The sequence below is a fragment of the Hetaerina americana genome, unplaced genomic scaffold (assembly GCF_022747635.1).
Source record: "Hetaerina americana unplaced genomic scaffold, ioHetAmer1.1.p SCAF_108, whole genome shotgun sequence".
NCBI classification, from domain to species: domain Eukaryota; kingdom Metazoa; phylum Arthropoda; class Insecta; order Odonata; family Calopterygidae; genus Hetaerina; species Hetaerina americana.
The window spans coordinates 225,001-248,241 of record NW_027286159.1 but is presented as its reverse complement, the minus strand read 5'-3'; the positions used below and the strand labels follow the sequence as shown (position 1 = coordinate 248,241).

The 23,241-nt window shown below is 43.9% G+C and overlaps 1 protein-coding gene across 1 annotated transcript in view; it reads left to right on the top strand.

Moving 5' to 3' along the window:
- The window catches only part of LOC139700744 (protein turtle homolog A-like), a gene marked incomplete at its 3' end in the record, with an annotated part of 336,828 nt that overhangs the window by 307,608 nt on the left and 5,979 nt on the right, over nucleotides 1-23,241 (top strand). Inside the window, exons 8-11 of the mRNA XM_071599180.1 lie at nucleotides 6,035-6,165; nucleotides 13,151-13,310; nucleotides 18,556-18,873; nucleotides 22,107-22,409. Coding sequence (XP_071455281.1) covers nucleotides 6,035-6,165; nucleotides 13,151-13,310; nucleotides 18,556-18,873; nucleotides 22,107-22,409 — 912 coding nt within the window. The remainder of the gene's footprint in view (nucleotides 1-6,034; nucleotides 6,166-13,150; nucleotides 13,311-18,555; nucleotides 18,874-22,106; nucleotides 22,410-23,241) is intronic.

Below are 23,241 nucleotides of genomic sequence, written 5' to 3'. Positions count from 1 at the left end.
TGCGCATCCTTGATAGTCGTTGAAGAGGAACTGTTTTCTACCGATGGAAAAGCCGTCCCTTAAACACGCCATCTTGGCGTTTTGATTTACCATGAAGACTATAAGCGTTGTTCTTGCCGTGGATACAACTGGGAGAAACTGTCATTGAGCAATAAAAGTTTTAGAAGGGACACGCATTTCAGTTACAGAAATGAAGTAAGCAGTTTGCTTGGAGAATAGTTCCTGAATCAGTTATTTTTTTTTAATGCACACATGTAGATAATATAAACGTCGCTACAAAGGCTATCACAATTGAAAGTATCACGCGAACTTTTATGAAATTTATGTCTACGGTCCGACAACGAGATCTGAGGATAGTTTCACCTCGCTTCAGGGATCCCACCATAAAAAGTTCATACTAGGGTGAATCAAATTAAAAACTAAAAATTTAAATCTTTCTTATTACGCCATTTCTTGAATGCTAAAGGTTTTCACTGGTACAATTGTCATCCAATTGGCGTAAAATAGATTTATTTCAGCGCTTTGATATTTCACGGATACCTCTACAAAAACTTCAGCTTTGACTGCTCTAAAAGTCTCTGCCGTCACAACACCCCCGTGTGTGCCTGACCTGGTCGAGGGGAAATGGTGTTACGGAAATGGCACCATTTAAGAACATGTAGTCCAGGCGCCATTGCTGTCAAAGTGGAATAGGTGAATCACCATTCTCTACTTTTATTCGTGGATGAATTCCGATGCTCCATCCTCCCTACTTCTGAATAAACGAATTAGAAGTCGCTGTCTCCCTGTGGTGAATGCTGAAGATGGAGCGGCCATGTTCATACTATTTTTGCACGTTTTTTTTGCGTGCAGGTGTCATGCTTCCAGCAGTAGACCACTCATCAAACCACGTTTATCATATTGGATTACAAAATTTGGTATCGGTACTATGGTTAGAAATTGAAGTCTTAAGGCTTTCACCCGCCTGGCCTTCGCACGTTAGGAACTGACCAGTATAAAAATTCTCTTGGACGATTAATGCGGTGATTTATGTTTAATAACACCCAGCATTACACATGCCGAATACACGCAACTTATAGTTGTTTACTGGAGAAAAACATTCCCAGGGGCAATTATAGGCCTCCAGATACTCTCCTGTGTATGCTTTCCTCTGCGAAGTTGGTGGAGACACCGCCGTTGAAAGAAAACACAGGTCGCCTTCGCATCAATGGTCTAGAGGGAAATCAATCCCGTGCCAGGAACCAGCTCAGCCCTCACACGCAAATCAAGAGATCACACTGGATCACTCGGCGTGCTCTACTGGGGATATTATTCCTGATCACGCTAGGGACCGACTTCGAAAGAGTGCATATATACATAAATATATATATATATATATATATATATATATATATATATATATATATATATATATATATATATATATATATTTATAGGTATATACTGTATATGCATATTTTTTAATTTATATATCGAAGGTGTAGAAACGCTCACGAGAGCAATATAACACTTGGACAGTAGAACATTTTTCCTCAGCGCAGGCACTTTCGTCCTAACAAAAAATGCATTTATTTACAAAGCAGTCTTCACCTGCAAACCAAAGGCGCAGCGATGGGAACGAGGATGGCACCATCATACGCCGATTTTCTCACCTTGGGTCATCTTGAAGAGGCCTTCCTTTCGCAATAACCCCTCCAAACACTTTCCTGGGTCCGCATTATAGTCGGCGTAAATGAGGGAAGACTAACTTGACAGATTTCACTAGAATTTCAATTTTTCACGACCATGGTTTTGTCGCAAGACAATATCATACTACGAAACCATGGTCGTGAAAAATTAAAATTATAGTAAATTTGCGAAGTCAATTTTCCCTCTTTACTACGTCTGGTATGAAAGACTTCCACTTAGTGACGGCTGAGACAGTATCTTATATCTGCTTAATAGATGGCATTTTCCTCCTCTGGACACATGAGTTGGAGTCCTTCAAAGATTTCTTATCGCCCCTAATTCTTCTTTCACTGTCAAATTCACTTCTCCTATTTCTGACTCCACCATCACCTTTTTTGTCATATATTTTACTCCACAACCACAAATTCGTCACTTCGGCACATACCAAACCTACTAACCATCAGCAATACCTACATTTTACTTGCTGCTGCAATACTCAGACCAAACGCTCGATTCCCTCTCGATCCGCGGATATTGAATTTGCAACTCCACAATCTCTCTCCATAAATACCTTCACAATGAACTCCACAAACGCGGTTATCGAGAAATGCTTCTACAAAATAAAACCCGCCCTTTCACCAGACGATACGCAGTATAGAAAAACAACCCCACATCCAACGCAGGACTCACAGATATGCACCACCTATTTCCCAGGATTACACAGACTGAAAACCTTTCTTAAGGAACTGTTTCCTATTTTAGCACGATAATGAGGCTACCCCATCTCCACTGCCCCGATGCCCCTCTCTCGCATACAGAAGACCCACCAACCCTTTGGCACCCCCCCCTTTGACAAATTTCTTCATCGTGTCGCGACTTGCAAACGCCCCGATGTAAAACATGCCCACTCATCAGACCTGCTCCCCTCTCCGCGAAAAAAAACGGGAAAGAGAAGCGTAGTGGAAGATGCAGTGCGAGAATGGAATGCTTACGCAGTTATGGTGAAATATGTACATGCGTTTAACAGGAATGTGAAAGCAAGTACTGTCAGGAAGTAAGAAGAGAAAATCTGTGCTAACAATCAGACATAAGTCAGTAAACTTGTTACCTGAACCAAATAAGATTCAGGAGAGATGGAAGGAATATACTATATATGCCTTCATAACTATTAATATTCTACTATTACGATAACTACTTCCCTTTTAAATTTGTTTTTGATACCGATCAATACGTAATTTTATGGCTCAAAAGTTTTTTATTAAATTTCAGTCCTAACCCAATTTATTGCAATATTTTTTACTTCGCACTTTAACTCAATTTCATAGTAACTCACTTTTTCTCAATTTTTTTTCAAATGCCAACATATTAACGCCATTTCAAAACGGAAAGACAAAACATCTTGAGGAAAGTAATCTCTCAAAAGCGGAGGATAAGATGGCATGGAACATGATAGGACATCATTCATGAGGCGCTTTGAGAGTCAAAGGTCAAAGAGGATCGATCGGATTTCTCACTTATTTTTACGCGCATATTGAGAAAGTACTTACTTTTACGTACTTACGAAGTTCACGTATTGAGGGAGGTTTGGCCCACAGATAAGCTTTCCCTTCTAGGGCTAGATCAATCATTTTCTTGCACCGAATAACCAAGAGGGCTTAAAGTTTCAAGAAAATCCCTAGGAGTCGTTTTCGAGAAAATTATGTGCAAGCGTGCAATTATGGCTTTCGTATACGTAAAAGAGAGACCATTCAATTCATATCGGTGTCGTGAAAAACGCCTCCGTGTCGTTCATTGTCTAGGCTCCTCTTCCGCTTGCCTGCGCTTGTCCGCTTGGCCGGACAAGCGCAGACCCGGACCCGGCACGCGTTTGAATTTGCCAACTCCCTCCCGCCCGGCGCTTCCCCTCTGTCCCCCTGCCCTCAGGGACCACCCCTCTCGCAGCAAACTCGTGTCATAGGTCGCTGCGGCGGGTCCCGACGCGACGGCAGCTCGTATTTTCTGCCGCATCGGTATTTCGGTACCCCCGCTGGAGGGGAGAGGGGGAGTCGGCCTAGATATCATTAGCAGCCCATGGGAAGGGGGAGGGGAGTCGCGGAAAACTACTCCCTTTCTTCCCTTGCTCATGACCAATTGCCTTCACGAGGGAGGTTTCTATCATATAATTATTTCTTTGCGTGATTGTCAGTTGAAATTTGGAAAAGGGGAGCTGTACTTTCAATGATAAGTTCACAGATATCATATATTATGGATCTTGAATAAATGATCAAGTGTTTCAATGCAACAATTTCAGAGTGTAAAAATAATTCGCCTTTTATTTCGTCACAACATCTTTTTCCGTTAAAGCCCCCAAAATTTCAGTTTTTAAGAGGATGCCTTGACAGCTTAACCGGCTAAAGCACTCGGTCGGACATTGATGGAATCGGGTTCGCATCCCGGTCAAGGCGTATGATTTTCTCATTCTGAAATTATTGAATTGAAATGCATATTAGCGCCATCTCCCGCAGGTTCTTTGACAATGAACCTGTGGTTATTATCTCGCATATATTTACTTTTTTAAGGGTGACGCCTCGAGAAAACAAACGCTACTGAAAACCGAATCGTGCCGATTAAGCATTTAAAAAAAACCGTATTTCATAAAGTGTTCAAACAAAGTTTTTCTTTCTTTCTGATCCCTTTCTGAGAAATTCTGCAAAGTCTATTCTGAAGCAGTGAATATTAACCTAAAAATGCACGTCATTTATTTATCGTTGGCCGCATGAGATGGTCTGATTTAACCATCGGCCAGTAAACGGTTATATTCTCACGTGTCTAAGGAAAGAAGAAGGCCCTTAGGAAGGACCGCCCCTTCCGAAGGAGGCAGCCAATAGGAATTAGCTGGAGAAATGGTAACCATTACATATTGTGAATGTGTAGCGCTAAGGAAGCATGTGCGAAATTATTTAGGCTGCACTGAGAATATTACGCCTTGTCTACATCATGGGAATATATTACCGTCTAACTTTATTTAACTGTGTCTTTTAAGTGTGCTTCATATGTTTATATTCGTACTCGAAATTTAGTGGCGGCACCATCAATAGCAGTTTTGAAAACAAATTATAATGGCCAAATTCATGATCAATTGTGTCCTTCAGGCTCCTGCTTTCAAAGAAAAATTCGAAACGAAGCTTTTTCACGTGAATTCATGTCACGTTTCTTTGCAGTTAGAGTACATTTTCCGTGCCACTGGCGAGTCTCCATTATTTTCTCGAATCATATTATTACTTCGCGTTCGTAATATTTCTTTAAAATTATATAATATTGATGTGAAAATATAAAATACATATTCCCTTTTGGTCGCCCTTTTGGAGACTATTGGGTTGACACAAACATTATCAACACATCACTGGGAAAGACGAGGAATACTTCTCCATAAAAAGCGCACGATGGCCATATTAGTATTAAATTAAATTGTCCATCCCCCATTTGAGTGCCGATTCGTCCGTCAGTGAAACGGAACATCAATTTGAACCCACTGACATCTTCCTCTTCAGTAATTTAACTTGGAAAATCATCTCAAGCTATTTACCTTTAAATTTATTTTATTTTTTTTTATTTTATTCAGTATTAGTCCGAAAACAGCACATTTTGGCCTTTACATCGAACTATTAACAACGATAACAATGGTCACATTCACAAACACCCAAGCCCTAGGTGGAGGAAAACTCACCCAGGCGGGAATCGAACCCGCGACCCTTGGAATGGCAGACGAGGACGTCTGCCATTCGAGGTCGGCAAAATTGCTAACAAGGGTCAAGTTTAATAATCTACACGATTTATAAAAATTAAAACGTACATTTCATTGTTCAGGTATTATAATTTTAGTAATTTAGTTACAAGTTCTTTCAGATATTTTGAGTTGGAAGTGTATAATCTTAACTCACTAGTGGCATAAAATGTTTATCATTGTGCTTATTTTTTTAAATATGACTATATAGGTATATGTGCAATGTTTTGAAGCGTCATAAATATCGAATTTTCAATATCCTATTTTATTAGCAAACATTTCATATGATAAAAAAGCGCGTAACTGATCTCACGGAATTTTTTCCACATTTCAGTGTTGAAATTCAACATTATAGTAAACTTTTAATTTCAAGTTATTGCTATAGAAAAATAAGTATTTTAGTCAGATGTTTTTCCACGATGTGCATGTTGACTCAAAAGTGAGAACGGATGAATGTTCCTTGTCAAATGACTCGCCCTGAGCATCACTCGTGAGTGCGGCTCCTCGCCCTGCGGGGTCAGTCTTTCAGGAGGGACCCGGAACTGAAATCCCTTTGGCTCGGCGCCAGTGCTCTGAACCTGTCTCTTTTCCCTTTTGACGCAGATCCGCCGCAGGTGTCGCTGCAGTTGGGCAGCACGCTCAACCCAGACGACATCAAGGAGGGCGACGACGTCTACTTCGAGTGCCAAGTCCTCGCCAACCCCAAGGAGCACAAGATCACGTGGCTGCACGAGGCAAGTCTCACAGCAACCCTCCCACCCATGCGCGAAAGCCACTCAAAGGGCGCGCCCACGAGAATACGTGTTATTGTAATATACATATGCATACGAGCTGGCGTGTATATATATATATATATATATATATATATATATATATATATATATATATATATATATATATATACATATATATACTCATTTAAATAGAAACAGATATAAGGGAAAGGGATAGGAACACACTCAAAGGACGAACACAGGAGAGGTGGGGAAGGCGGAATCCAGCAGATCACGAATGTAAAAATATTTCCTAGACCGGGTTTTGAACTCCGGATCTTTCCACTTTCCGGGCGGACGCACTTAACCACTTGAGCTATCCAGGAAACGTAATTTACACTGAGTGTAAATTTACAACATTTTTACATTCGTGATCTGCTGGATTCCACCTTCCCCACCTCTCCTGTGTTCGTCCTTTGTGTGTGTTCCTATCCCTTTTCCTTATATCTGTTTCTATATAAATGAGTATTTTTTCGCCGCTTGGCGCGATTTCGTGTTTGAATGTGTATAAATATATATGTTTATATATATATATATACACACACACATTCAAATTCATATATATATACACACGCACATGTATGTAAAAAATATATGTATAAACACACAGACATATGGTATATGTACTATGTATGCATACAGATATGGGTATACATATGTGTGCACACGCACATAAATAAAAGACAAAATGAGTCCTGGCAACGACGGGACTCGGCCGAATCGACCGTGTGTCGTGCCCGGAGTGCCAAGGCTTCCGCGGTCATCATCTCACGAAATCCTTGCGAAGCAAAACCGGCAGCAGCAGCGCTGAAGACACATAAAAGGTACGAATTGGTTAGAATTGGAACATGGAATGTTAGAACAATGTGGACAACAGGAAAATTAGAGCATATAAAATGGAAGTTGGAAAGAGTTAATATAGATATTTTTGGTTTATGCGAAGTGGGGTGGAAGGATAGCTGGAATTACTGTAGAGATAGTTGTAAAGTAATATACAGAGGAGGGAACGAGAGCCAACGAGAGGTTGCCATAGTATTAAATGAAGAGGTAGGAGGAAGCGTAGTCAACATAGAACAAGCAACGGATAGAATATTACTAGTAGGGATAAAAGCAACACCGACGAACTTGTCATTTTTCAATTATACAAGCCACCAACCAATCATAAGGAGGAAGAAGTCGATAGGGCATAGGATCAGTCCAACGGTTTTGGAACAAGGAATGTCCGCGGGGAGAAAGCAATTGAGTTCTGCAGGAGACAGGGTTTAGTCATCACCAACACTTGGTTTAGACACCACAAAAGACGTAGGTATGCATACATGCAAAATTCCGGGTGACTCATAAAGATATCAGTTAGATTATATGATGATTAGGCACAGATTTGAGAACAGAGTGATATCTTCATACAGTTTTTCAGGAGCGGATGCGGACTCTGACCACAATTTAGTAGTCATGAAGCATAGCATCCGTTTCGTAAAGATAAGGCAGAGTAAGGAAATGGAATGTCGAAGCATTGTCTGGATTGACAAGGAAGGTGCATATAGTATATGTAAATAAGTGAACGTGTGTAGGTGTGATAATTGCGATGTCACAAATTTTAACTCTCCGCGAACACATGATGATCGTCTGTCGAAGATTAACTACTTCGTCGGGTGTTACCGCAGGAATGTGACCTACATGAGGGGCCTGTGCCCCCCCTCCTTCCAGGTGGAAGATTCCCGCTCGATGGCGCTGCGTTCATTACGGCGGAATTCCTAGCCGCCGCGAGCCTCGGCTCGCCGCCGGCTCGCGGCAGAATATGGCCGCTGAGCGCACGCACACCCGCCCGTATGTATGCCTGTATCTCATGACGTGGATCACTTGGAGGATCTCGTTGAGCATGTGAGTGAGGAGAAATACGTGCATGGCTGAGTAGGACGGAGTGCTAGTGGCATGGAGACAGGAGATAGCGGGTACCTTTAACTTGGGATGTGTCGCGGGGTGAGAAAGTCGGAGGGGAAGAGGCTCTATTGTGGGGAAATGGGATATATTGACGCCGACAGGCACATATATTATGGCTGTAATTCATTTTTTCTCTTATTTTAATTGATGATATTTTTATTTTATTTGCTTTTTCATTTTTTTGTTTATGTTCTCATTTCCAGTCCATTATTCAATTTATTTTAATCGTTGAATGGACCCACATTCATTCCATCGTTTTTTATTTTTTCCTTTCCTTATTATTTTTAATGAACGGAAGGAATATCTCCTAATATCACAGAAGTCACTTATTGAGGAACCGATTCGTTTCACTTTGTAGTGACATGTGGGTGTTACCTTATTTGCAATTGCTACTACGGCGCTTCTGGGATTGACATGCCAATAATCATCGGTCTAGAATCACCGATTATGAATGAGCAAATTTTATCAAATGATAAATAAATCCAAAGAGAATGCAAAATGATCACGTGTTGCAACTTACCTATAGTCTGTAGCATTGATTTTTATTTTGAAAAGTAATATGGCGTTATTCCAATGCCTTTGCATTTAAACGCATTCGTGTTCCACGTAATTAAACGTTTTTAAATGAACTTCAATATTATTAATTACTGAAACTGTGGTGATTAATTTATTATTTCGCGTTAAAATGAAGTGTCACTGTTCTTTGGACAATTTTGTAATCGTTTCTCAAAATGAGTAATAATTAGCAAAACCTGGAAGTATGACTTTTACCTCATCTTGCGAACTCTATTTCTTTATTTTTTCAAGAGGTTTTGCTTCCCTTACGAGCACCGGTTGTTAAATGCCTATTGTGAATATCACTCCTGAGTGTGTGAAGTAATTTGGGAGCCTGGGAACTTCCAAACATAGAGAATTCTTGTTCTTCTTCTGGAGCAAAGGGTGAATACCGAGGGTTTAAGTGCCGGAAGCGATCAGTAGATGCTCTAAAATATTTTGCATTGTGCTCTTTCTTAAACGTTTCCGCGAGTGATTTTCGCTGGAATTTCTTATGTGCTTGATTTTTGCTTTTTGGGCTTGGACAGTGAATATAACTGCCAAGAGATTACATATAAATTTACTTATTTCCTTGAGCTTTAAGATAACAAAGTAAATGTATCTTTGTGCCATTGCATTGATGTGGTCCATCCAAAACCTACCTTCACGGGTAGAATACCAATGATAATATTAAAAATAAAATACTGAGTATTTATTGAGAACCCAGAGGAGAGTTGTGCTCTAATTTCATTTCCAAACCCATGAGCCAATTCATTTTCATCCACCCAAAAGCACATGATTCTGAATAAAATGGCAACCTATTTGTCCGCCGTTGAAAGTGATGCTTCCTTCGGGTGTCGCCTGGTGGGCAACATGGCACATTTTCTGCTCAATTCTCACAACTTTTTTCTCTCTATTTCTCGCCGATTGGTTTTCTTCGTTCCCTCCACCTCTTTCACTCTCTTCTCTAAATTTAAATGTGGTGTTAAAGCCATTCAAAAATCCGTAATGCCTGTAGGAAGACAACATTTGAAAGTAACGTCTTCATCCTTAGATGTATAACTTTTCATCAGTCATGACTTTATTCGTAGAATCATCTTAAGATTGAGTTAAAAGTCTTTATAATTTAACCGAGTTGATACTGTTTTCTTGAATTACCATGCGATTGGCATCTCTGCCATAGGGTATATGATGCTCATTGCATACCTACTCGCACACATGGCACATTGAACAAACATAAAATAGTGTGCCTAATGCTTTCAGTACATGATATTTTCAATGAAGGTTCTCTTCATAGGTGTATTGGAGCGTCTTAATTAAAGCGCAAAGTTTTAATTTCTCCATCAGCATGGACTACCTTTAAGTCTCGAGCGTGGCTGTGGTTTACTAGAGTAAGGAGGAGCTGTATTGGGAGAGCGGGCGAAGGAGGGAGGGGGCATTTTCAGGGTGAACGGCGTTCCCGCGTGGTGTTCCTCAATTCCGGAGGGGAGGTGGGAAGTGTGCTGCCGCGGGAGCAGGCATTCCTCTGGCTACCCAAATGGGGCGGGAGGGTGGGGGGGAGGACCTTGTTCATCAGCGAGGATCTCCAGTGACTCGCCGCCTGCTGTAGTCTCTCTGCCCCCCCCCCTGGCCTCCGTCCCCGCAACGAGGGGGGGGGGGGCGGTAATGAGGGCCCCCTTCTGCCGGATTCCTCAGTCGTCGCGAATTGTCGCGGGGGGCGTCAAACACACGGGTGGCGGGCCCGATACCTCGATCGATACATCGCTCCGACCTCAAATTCGGAACGAAGCGATGCATTATCGATGAATACGTGGGCCTAACCATGCGCGCCTCCCCTGCAAAATGCGCAGAATTCCGGTAGTCGGGAGCAAATAATGAAGCGAGGTCGCTTCGGGAAATCGTGTCATTTCATTTTAGCGTTCATTGCATCGCTGGTAGTCGCCGCATTTAGTTTTAAAATTGTTATTTACCACTGGAATTTTAAAAAATTAACTAAATGCAAGGTTTACCACATCAGATCGTATGAATTACAATGGTACACCATTAATATCAACCGTATTAAGTGCCAATAAATATCAACAAGTACCTTTTCATGAGTAGTATGCATTAAATAATTAGGTATATTATACAAAATCGTTAATAATGTCGTAGTAAAAATAATTAAGCCGTGGCTTTTGTGCAAATGGTGATTGGAGAACAAAATTGTTATTTTTACATTCAATTGGTATGTAATTGGTATCATTACATCTATACCCGTTACTTTATTAGGTGTGATTAACAAATTAGCCGTTTTGATTCACTTTTTTGTGTAAACAGATAGTTTATTGCTTCTTATTCTTCAAAGCCAGAAAGTTCGTCTGGGGGTTATAATATTCCAGTTGTTGTTATGATGAAATAATTTCCATTTTTCTCTCTCTTCAATAAATAATAACAACATTTATATCTATCGGATGAATATTATTCAATAAAAACTAAAATATGATGAAACTGTTATAAACTAGGAGTTGTGTAAAAAAAAGAATTAGATAACGAAGCAGGAGTATCATTGCCATCATATTTCAACCACACAATATACAGTATGACCCGATAAGGAAAACAAAACACATATATAGCAGTCATTGTGATTGTAAATACGACGCGTAATATAATAAATCTAGAAAATAAGTACGCAAAGAAATATGCAATATCTTCCCCGAATGGAAGAAATTTGGCAGATCCGAAACGAAAAGAAAGTTAAACCAAAAAGGCATATCCTGAAATCAACAACCAAAGGAACCTTCTCAAAATCGATTCATGGAAATCCAAAACACCAATCCTTATATATGCTTAAACCTAATCAAACCGATAGTCTACAACACCTACTCATCAACAGGAGAATTTATGACTCACTCGGTTGACCCAGAAAAGAAAACCTAATTTCACTAATGATACTCGTTCGCGAATGTTTATTTGGCGTCGAAATCAGAGCAATCAAGCCTCTCTCTTACGTTTAACCGCTTCAAAGCATTGGACAATTTCGGAACTTTTGGTATTTTTTAGTTTTCTTGTGGATTTGCTCATATTTTGTTTTTTATTTCCTCTTTCGACCACGACTGTGTTTGTAAAAATTGGGACGTAACCTTAACTCAGGAATGATCGCAAAAGTTGAGAAGGATTTCCTTATTTACTATTTAATTCTTAACTTTTTTAATTTATGTTCGAAGTAAAGAATCGTTTTCTTCAATTGTTTCAGGCTTCACTTCGTGGAAGTATTTAATATCCATACTAAAAAGATATAATAAAATATATAATATATAATAATATATAATAAAAATACATAATAATAAAATAAATATACATAAAAACATATAATAAAATCTGTGGAAAAGTACGAGTCTTTCTTTTTAGTATGGATAATCGTTTTCTTCTTTATTCCACGGTTAGGCTCCGGCTCCACTCACGTACACCAACTGATGTCCTTGGTCTTCCGATTCCCCTCTTTCCCGACGGCTTACATTCTATATCTGCATTTCTTATTTTCTCTCCGGGCATCCACATTGCATGCTCTCACACTATGCTTTTGTTTTCTTCTATTCTGGTTTTGACATTGGATTTGAACACCGAGTTCTTCTTCTATGACTATATTCCTCATTCTATTTGCTTTGGTACAGCCTTTTACTGATCTGAGGAATTTCATTTCCAGCGTTTCTTTTTTTTTATGTGTCCTTTCTAGTCATGTCCCAGGATTCTGATACACAAAACACAGTGAAAGCTGTCATTTTTATTAACATTAGTAGTCTACCGGCTTAGGCTAGGTTTTTGATGGAAACTGACTCCACACATTATTGTACACCCAAGCCCCCCAGCTTTTATGGCATTAAAAATATCCCTACACCCCACACTTGATATTGTCATAACTCATTCTTTAGCCCTGCATACTTCCTACCTCCCTTAATTCCATTCAACATCCCTATTCTCCTGTTCCCTATGCCTTGCCTTCCCAGGATCCTCCTCTCCATCACCGTCTACAACACCCCATTGCCTCTCATTATGTATCTCCTGCACCCACCTGCCCTGCCTTCGAATTTCTGCCGACAGCCGTTTATATTACCCTTCTACCATGCCCTCAACGTCATCGATTGTTTTTCCCTTTTTGCCCTTAGCTGATATTTCCGTTCGCTTTTTCCAGGTGCTCTCCTCCATGCATGAAATAGCCAGATGCACATGTCGAATGCGTCCAGCTCTTCAATGTCTGTCTTCTCTTTGATTCAAACTTATATAAAAAGTTACGCATCAACGAAATGTATTCAATGCCTGCCGACTTCTTCGTGGCATTAATTTGACTTCTGTGGTAATATGGGTGATGTTTATTTATTTTATTTTTTTAATTTTCGTCAATCGCCGCTCCTCCATCACTCTCGCCTCTCACGGCAGTGCGGTCGAATGCTGCGCACGCCTGCGTTGATTTCTGTTTTCGATTTCTCTCTCCTTCCAGAGTCAGTTGCTGGTGCAGAACATGTCTGGGGGCGTGATCATGAGCACGCAGAGCCTGGTGCTGCAGGGAGTGACTCGGCACGACGCCGGTAACTACCGCTGCGTGGTGGCCAACTCCCAGGGCGAAACGTCGAGCGAGCAAGTCCGGCTCCGGGTGCAGTGTGAGTACCGGCGCGGTCGTCTGTCCCTCTCCCCAATGAGGGTGGGGGGAGGGGGGTCTCGATTGCGTGCGCTCCGTGCGCTGCGCAGTCTTCTCTTTGTGCCCTCGTGTTCAAAGGACGCTCCTTGCAAATGCTTTCCTTAGAAAAACACACCTTTGCTGTGTCCGATGGAAAAAAGCAGAGATAATAATAATTATATAATAATTATGATACGGTGAAAAGCTATCGTCTGCATATTAGTTGAAAGGTCATGGGTCAAGAGTAGGCGCCCTGGGTAAAACTTAAAATAAAATGCAACAAAATATATTAATATGGAGCGTAGATTTGTATGACTTGGAAACTTGGTCGTTTAGGCAAGATAATATGCGTGGATTGTAAGCCCATTTTAAGCCCATGTGGAGTGGAATGGAAAGTAAAACAAACGAAGAAGTTCTAGGTATGATGGAAGGTTTTTTTGGGAAAAATGAGGAGGTCATGCGTGTGGATGCGGGAGATGAAGAGAGGCAATGGCATGGACTGAAATTAGTGGTGCGGAGGGTATAATACTGGGGAAGTCAGGTAGAGGGAGTGGCAGGGAATACTAGGCATTTTGGATGGAATTAATGGGGATAGGATTACTGCCTGGCTGAGGAATAAACTATTGTAATTAATAGAATGTGGTTTAAGGATACCTCTACACTTTGCCGGCTTGGGAATATAGTTTTGTTTAGTTCCGGGGCCCATCAACAACCTGCCCCAACCCGGCACACTGCTGTTAATAAAGACTAGAGGGCGATGGTGGACCAGAGGCGGAAATGCAATTGAGAATGAAATGTAAGAGTACAGCACTTATGTCATTAAATACTCAACTGGATAAACGAGTGGGGTAGTTGAAGCCCTCCGTTTTCCCAAGTTGTTCCCCGACCACAATCTCATCCTCCTTGAGATCAGGAATTCACCCTTTCGATATTATAATCCGTTGCACATGTTTCCGGAGCTTCTTCCCACGCCTCCAACTCTCACCTTCCCTCGCCACTGCATCTCGACATTAACAGGTTATCTGCAGACAGCACCACTCCCAACATCTCCCCTCCTCCGCCCCCGCCTTCTCTCCGCCAAAATCTCCAATTACTCGCCCAATGCTACAGTGAAAATGTTACGATATATATGAATAATATTAAAATCTCAATTCGCTAAAATTGACAGCCATATGCCGGACTAATTACATATGAGGTAAACGCATTAAAACCACTGACAAGAGCAAGTACTACGTTAACCATACTTTCTATTATACAATTTTTTGTCATCTACATCCACACGATACTCCGTGAGCCGGAGTATGACGGGGGATGCGATACTCCGGCATATACGGGATGGGATACCCCATGAGCCACCACAAGGGAGTATGGTGGGAGATGTAAGGACTCTAGTATCTTATAAATACATATTCACTCTTGGTAGTAGTATCAGTTTTGAGAGGAGGCGACCGACAGCTGAGGTCATTTGCGCCATAGGGGATGGACAGGAAAGGATGAAGGGTGGGGAGAAACCCGGCGCCGGCATTAGCCTACTCTTTACGAAAGGCGCCAAGGGGTCTGCAGCTTAACGTCCCATCCGACGGACGGCGGGCTCACTCAAAGTCCCCTGCACAATGCACCTCAAGTAGGGATCGGGATACCTCTGAAAAATACTCAACATCGCCGGGGTTTGAACCCAGGCCATCTGGGTGGGACACCAGTACGTTAGCCCCCGCACCATCTCAATCCCCTTCACTCTTGGTCAGGTATCCGTGCAAGAGACCTCTGTTCTGAACACTCTGCCCCGCTACCGATTGCCCATTATCGCCTTTACCGTTGCCGCGACTGGCAACGAATCCTCGTGGTGAGACGGTGGCCGTGGTGTCCGCGGCACCCTCCCCCCCCCCCTCGGACACCACGCGACCGCGACCCCCGGAGACCTCGCCCGGGGCGGAAGGGAATGAAGGAAACAGACTCCACACCCCTGCCTCCCAGCACCGTCCCCCGTTTCGGGGCAATTATCGGAAAACACTTGCGGATATCGGTTTTCGCGGAGGAGTCAGGGGAGGAGATGGCGAGAAGCTAGAGGCCAGGGACGAAATCAGAAGAGAGATGGCCCATGAGAGCGAAACTAAAGTGACAATGAGGGCTTTGGCGATGGCAAGAGAGAAAAAATAATGGAAATGAGTGCAAATGTGTGGCTGGTATCGTAGAATGTGTGATCGGCAACCGAAGCAGTCACTCTACCAGGGGAGCGAGCAGGAGTGGGACCCTCCACTTCCCCCCGTCGCGTCGGTCGACCGGGTGCCGCGACCCATTGAAGAGGAGAAGTGGGGCATCCGACGGAAAGCGGTCTCGGATTACCTCCGCCCCTTGGGTGCGGCTAAACGTACGCGGTGCCCTCTTCCGCCTGCGTACGCCATGCTCGCTCGCCACTGCATGGCATGGTGACCATCGCCAATTGACGGCTTTTGGCAACCCTACTACAAAGTCCACTGATGGGCTTCGATGACGTCCACCACGACCACAAGCGTTGGCGAGTGGCGCCGAGTCGAATAATTCAATCCAATCGGACGACCATCCTTATCTTCAGTGAGGATGCATCCGTAAATTCGTTGATTTGGCACGAGTCTTGGTTGGGACAAGGTCGTGCACAACATTCCATAGTCCTGGACCAGCAGCCAGTGGCATATCCAGCTGGTGATACGGCTGGAAGTATGGGAGCAATGAAAACGGGTGCTATGCAACCTACGAAACAAGTGAATCCTGTTACCAACAGCGTGGTGGAACTTTGATTTGTTCAATATTCATTACTAACACCTTATTGTCATTGGTTAAACTGAAGGCGTTTTTTTAAATTAATGGTTATGTAGAATTGCAAAGGTTCAAAAGCGGTAACTGTAGTTCAAATAGAAAATAATTTGCCTTGAAATATCGTTTGGTCAGAATATTTTCAGAATGATAATAATTTTTAAAAGCCAATACCACAGTGTTAAATTAATTATAAAATATAATGTAGGTAAGAGTCGATGGAATTTAAAAGTTATGGTATAACATGAAAACAACTTGGTGTATTGCTGAATCAGTGTGATTGGTATGGAATTAGATTTCCGTATTGCAACATGAATGCATTAAACCTGAAGAAATGGTAAGGCTAAGATAAGATTTTAAATTGTGGCACTAATACAGAGCAGTTGGGAACGGCTTAACTATATTAGAACTGAAATGGAACTGTATTATAGGGTGAGAAAATAGTGAGGGTGTTAAAAACCGAATTTTATTAGGTACAGAAGCACCGGTACAGAAACACCCAGCGGACCCAGGTCGTAGTCGTCTTCTGATTCTCCTGGCTTTACCAAATGTTTCTACGCGGGGTATTGCCTTCTCCACGCCAGCTAATTAATGTGGCCCATGACCTTTACAGTTTAATTACTGATGGGGAAAATCTCTGGATCTTTAAATTGAATTACCCTTTTAATTGACGGCCGGGCCCCGCTGAAATGAAGTGCAGGAAGTTTCCAATCCAACTATTCGGGCGTCATACTCCATTTTGTAAATAATACGCATTCTTCGATATTCTTTGTGGTTCCTAAATATTTTAGTATCCGAAACGAGAAACATATCTCATATAGGCAGAAAAATATGCTAATTTTAATTATTTTCAGTTGGTTTAAAATACTTTCTGAGCGAATAATTCGAGCGTCAAAGATGATAGAATCTCAATGATTGCGCGGAATGTGTGTGCTATGATCAATTGCCTCAATTCATGTTGAAAAGATTTAATTGAGACAATTTTCATAATCTCAAGGAGTCAACTTATCTTTATAGAGCTTTTAATTGATTTCCATTTTTTTTATTATTGGCGCCTCTGTAGTTTTAATTTTACGAAGTGATAAAAGATTGAATAAGGACGCATTTAAATAATGCCGTAAAGCAGCCTGGACATACTAACGCCTGGAACATTCGGCTGGACATCAAACGCTATACAAAACTGGAGGCACAATAACGTGGCCTTGTGGTCGAGTGAAGACCGCGTTTGAGTGTAAACCAATTTCAGGACATACTAGTGAGTTCGTTGCGAAGAACTGCCGATGGAAGAGACGCTGATTTTGCATTTTCTGAGTGGCCATCGTATTTCGGGCCGACGTCCTTGATTGACCCCATCCGCTCGCCGGAGAGATCTACGAGCGACCTCCAAACTGCCCCACTCACGTGTCTCGTGGATAGATATCATTGTTACAGGTAATCTACCAGCTAAGGTAGGTTTTGGATGGACATAAGCTATCAAACAGTACAGCGACAACTCCCTTTTGTCTCCTAACAAACAACCAAAATCCTACTCTATTACAAGCCCCTCTTCATCTCCGTATGCTTCCTCCCTCCTTTCATTTTGTGCGACATCCCTATCCTATTCCAGCCCCTTCATTGCTTGCCTAATTTTCTCCCTTCTATCACAGTCCTCAACATCCCATCGCCAATCAAAATGCTCTGAACCCATATTTCCTACCTCCTTTGGATTTCTCCAAAATTCCTCTCTCCTTCCCCAACATACGCAGCACTTCCTCAGCTCCTCCCATTCCTTTCTGTTCACTTTTCCACACCCACATTTCAAAAGCCTCCAATCTACACCTATCATCCGTCTTCAATGGCCATGTTTCCGCGCCATACATAACTACGCTCCATATCAGAGTTTTTACAAGCCTTTCCTAAACAGGAATATGCCTCCTCCTTATGAAAGCTTGGGGATCGGAATGGTGCGGGGGCTAACTTACTTGTCTCCCACCCAGAGGGCTTGGGTTCGTAGCGCGGCGGCGGCAGATATTTTTCAGTGGTATCTCGATCCTTGCTTGAGTTGCTTTGTGGAGAGCACTTTAAGTGAGTACGAATCCACGTTAAGCTGCGGACCCCTTGGCGCCTTTCGTTAAGAATAGGCTAATGCCGACGCCGCGTTTCTCTCCTCCCTTCATCCTTTCATGTCCATCCCTAATGGCGCTAATGACCTCAGCTTTCGGTCGCCTCCCTTAAAAACTACTACTCGTGGAAGCTTCTTTGCCTAACGCAATACTTCCCCTTATGTCCCGACTACTTTGGCCATTTTGATCCAAATTCGTATGTAATATCTTTTTGATGGTTACAAAATATCTGAGCTCTGTGTAAAATTAAATAACGGCCCCAATGGGCAATGATTTTCGATCGCCGTTCGAATTTGGGCGTGGTGGTTTTATGATGTCTCGTCTGCTGCTCCGCAGTTGCTCCGGTGTGCGCCACCGAGGGAGGCGGGGGCGGAGGTGGAGGGGCCGTGGTGGTGGTGGGGGCATCGCTGGAGGAGAAACTGACGGTGCGCTGCGAGGTGGCGGCGGACCCCGCGGAGGTGGCGTTCGTGTGGCAGTTCAGCAACTCGGGGGAAGGTTTCGAGGTGCCGGCCGGTCGCCACGCCGCCAACGGCACGTCCAGCGTCCTCGCCTACACCCCCAGAACGGACCACGACTACGGCACGCTCTCCTGCGCCGGCGCCAACGCCATCGGCAGACAGGCCGCCCCTTGCCTCTTTCAGGTAGTCCCGGCAGGTAATCCTTTCATCTGCCCCCCTGCAAGTTGCACACCATGTCGCCCCACCCCCTCCAGAGGCGCGCACACCGCGAGGGAGCCAACCGCCTCCACCCCCAACACCCCGCACCCCCACGCCGCACCCGCCCCCATCGGCACACAAACACCAACGCATCCGCTTACTGCGGTGCTTTGCGAGGGCCGGAGACTAATAGGTTGGCTAAGTGTCCCGGCGCCCGCTGACGGCAAGCGACACATTACGGATTTAGTCGTTTTTTTCCGTTGTTTGAATGAGAATGATTCCGTATTATTATTATTCCCGGGCAGGGTTTTTCAATTTATACGATGCGTTTCGACGCGGACGCGAGTCACCGCCAGGTGTCAGTGTGGTGCAGCCTTTGAGAGCGGCACTTCGTCGGGACTTGATCGATGCGGTGGTGATAGTGCGTTCAGTGATACTCACTCCGCACCAATTTCTTTAGAATTATTTTGCACATGATTTACTTTCCGAGCTCATTGCTTCGCATCCCAGAGTGGAATTTAGTTTTGTATGTAGAGCGATGGCGTATCAGGTATAGGTTCTCACGAAAATGCACGCTGTTAGACAACACTGGTAAATATTAATATTAAAACAATACGGAGAAAGGTATGAAGGCGGGCGAAATTCTCGGTTGATTTTCTTTGATATTATTTGAACTTTTTTGAGATTTCTCTGATATTTCTGATTGCCATGTGCCCGACGTCGTGGAGGGAGAGAGAGAGAAAGAAGTGCCCTTGGAGGCCTAACACAGGAGGAGGTCGGTGAGTATCCGCTAACCTCTGTCAAATTGATTCATGGGTGATGTTAACCTATTAGACTGTGAAATTGAAATCTCATAATTCCGTCGTCTCCCGCGACGCCACCATAATTGGTTGGAGAGAGAGACAGAGAATCTTACGTATTTCGCACGCCATTTCCTCAAGAAAAGAAATGAGAACTAGGCGTTTTTGTCTGGGTGGACATCAATTAGGTTTAATATTTCTTATTGTAATAGGTAATGGGACCGGCAAGGACCGTTTTTGACACTCATAAAGGTGCTCTCCTTGTCAAAATATTTGACTTCAAAATGGAAAATTTCTGTTTTACAGAACCTGGGGCTGAAATAGTACGATACTTTCGTGGGTAAAAGTGCACATTTTCGAGCTACAGTAACTCCGGGTGTTGTTTCCTGTTTAACTTTCTTGATGATGCGCTTTTCCTTTTGGTCATGGATAAAGTGAATCATCATGTCACCAAATTACATGGAAATCGATGGAACACATTACCATCTCTCTTCCATTCCCATTTAGTCTCAAACAGAGCAGGCTCTCCGAAACCGATTCTTACTCATTAACTTTCGGCAGTGTTCAAATAAATTCAAAAACTTAGACTATAACAGCGTGATTGTGCGTATTCAGTGATTCCGTATGAAATTCTTTTCATAACTTGGTGAAGCCGATGTTTCGATGGTAACGCAGGAAATTTTGAAATTCCACACGCCAATTTCAGCATCGGAAAGTAGATTCGACTCAAGTTTCAGCGAGGGGAAGGTTTTTATATCCATAGGAATGCTGTCAGATCTTTATTGCCAAGGTGAATTTGCTGTTTCTGCTGTTTCCAAAAGTGCCTACGTTACCTTAAACCAAGCCTAAGAAGGCGGCTTTACCGACGAACCGTCTTGAATACGCAGCTTAACTAGCATTAACTATTTGAAGCATTGCGGAAATGGTGACTTACGACAAAAAGTTACCGTGATCGCGGGTCGCCTCGGATTCGATCTAATGTATAGTTCCGAAAGGATATCTACGTAATCAAAAGTACTACATCAATGTGATGCGTAACTGATCCTGTATCATTTCCACGATGCAGATGAAATCCTGATCACGCAGCTAAGACGTTTGAAATATTCCTCTTGTTAGCGGAAGGTGGATGTTTTTTCATTTGTTTTGTTTCTGTGGTTAATTCATTAGATGACCGTGTTTATTGTGTGTTTGTGTATATTTATGTGTGCAGGCGAGGGTGCATTATTCAAAGAACTGCGGGAGATGCCTCGAGAGTATCTTCAGACGGAGTCATCCGCCAATATGCATTAAAATGCAGACATTTCAAAGTGTTAAAGTCATTCCCCCTGATATCGCCTCGTATTAATATTTTGGAGGACGCTTCAATATCTTAAAGCACTAGGCCAGACATAGAGGGATCCGGGTTCGAATACCGGTCAAGACGAATGTTTCTCTTTTTTTACACTTTGAAAAACGTCTGCATTTTAAGGGTGTATTATGTTAACCATTCATCCTCGAACCAAATTAAATTATCCCCACCCCCTTGGGCTCCCACGTGACCCCACCACCCATTCACGAGCCCATCCCTTCGTAGCGAGTAGCACAACTTTTCCATTCCCGAAAAACCATCGTTTCCTCTCTCTTTCTCTCTCTCTCTCTCTCTCTAACTGTCTCTCTCTCTCTTTCTCTCTCCCTCTCTGTATCTGTCTCTGAGAATGTACTCACGCACTGTTGCTTGCTCTTGATGCACTCTAGTGACCACCCCCCAAGCACCCAACTCTTCTTCACGATATCCGGCGTGCACTGGGAATGAAAGAGAATGTGTCCTAGCGTAGATTGCACACTCGACTCGTCCCCCCCTCCACCAAATCCCAGCACACCCGTGTCAACACTCTTTGCACTCGATCGCCGACCGGGAAGATGATGAGGGTCGCCGTCCCCCCCTTCCCCCACCTCCGAGGACCAAGCATGCAGGGGGGCATCCGCCGGCCGCAACCTCTCCCCCCTCCGTCCGAGTGCGTGTGTTCGCACCCGTACGCGTGCGTGCATATGTGTGTGTGTGTGTGTGAGAGAGAACCCCGAGTGAATGTGTGCGTGCGTGCTTCCGTCCGTCTGCGGGGGAGGTCACCTCGGCCGGCGGCATCTCCCCCACCCCTCCCCCAAACCACCCCACCCACCCACTTACCTTGAGCACACCTCCGGAGGGTTCTACGGTGCTCTGTCGAAATCGTAGGTCTCCATCTGCATCGGGTTTCCCTCGTCAAAGGGCATCTCCCGTCGCAGCGTCGAGACTACAGCGGGGTCACCGCCTCCCGCACCATCCTCCCTCTGCCCCTTCCCCCTTGCCCCCTCCGCCACTTGCTCTCGAATTTAATGCCTCTCAACCCCTCCCCTCTTCCCCCTGGCGGCCGGCTCGCCTCCTCCACTCCCGGGCCCCCCCCCAACAATCCAGGGCGCCCCTCCCCGGTGAGCAACTGTACCGTGGGCAACCGTAGCGCCGAGTGGCTGGAGGTGGACTGCGCGCCGGGTTTCGACGGCGGCCTCCAGCAAGTGTTCCTGCTGGAGGCGTACGACGCGCGTTCGCCGCGGCTCCGGGTCAACGCGTCGAGGCGGGACGCGCCCGTCTTCCGCCTGGCCGCTGACCTCGCACCTGGCGCCTCCCTCCGCATCGTGCTCTACGCCGTCAACGCCAAGGGCCGCTCCGAGCCCACGGTCCTCGAGGACGTCTCCCTGTGGGACGCCGAGAGGAGAACAGGTAGACACACACACACGCACACGCACGCCTCGCGGGGGCAAAGAGAGCCCCTTCCCCCCATGGAAGGGGAAGGACTCCCTCGCGGAAGGCCATTCATTCTCCCCTGCCCACCGACCCCGGACTCTTTCCCCTCTGAACGCTAAGGAATTTCCCTCTCCCTCGAGATGCGAACCCTCGCGCCCAACGCTCAGATGTTTTGGGCAATTAGCGGAAGCATCATGCCGAGTTGGGAGTATGGTAGTTCATTGGGTGTGGCACTGGGCTACTGACCGAAGGGTCCAGGTTGGATCTCGGGTGACACCTCTGGGCGATCTCGGCTTTACCCGAGCTGCGTGATGTTTTTGGTACCAGACCTTCCTGGGAAACGGCAGACAGCATGCAGGGAATATGGAACTCGCCCCAGTTATTACCCTGTGATGTGTTAAAGCAACGTTCAAGATGATTGTTGTGGTTATTGTACCAAACCAAAGCCTTGTGGCACAGTACCTAGACCCTGTTTTGGAAGGGAGAGCCCTCACTGTCAGCTTCAAAATTACATGCTTGTGGACTTAAAAAAATTTATTCCTTAGATCGTATGATGTGACATAAATTAGTTGGAAAACTTTATAATGCCATTGTAATCATTTATTTATATGCTACAAATGAAAAAACTTGGACATTCTAATTCAATGATTAACTCTGTTTAGTGTCCTAAAATTGACGCTAATTTCGACTTTTGTTTTCATAACCCAAGTTAGGAAACGCAACGAAATTTACAACAATACACTTTTACCAATAGTTGAAAGAATGACTAGGGATACTTATGAGTACAAATGTATATTATTAATTGTAT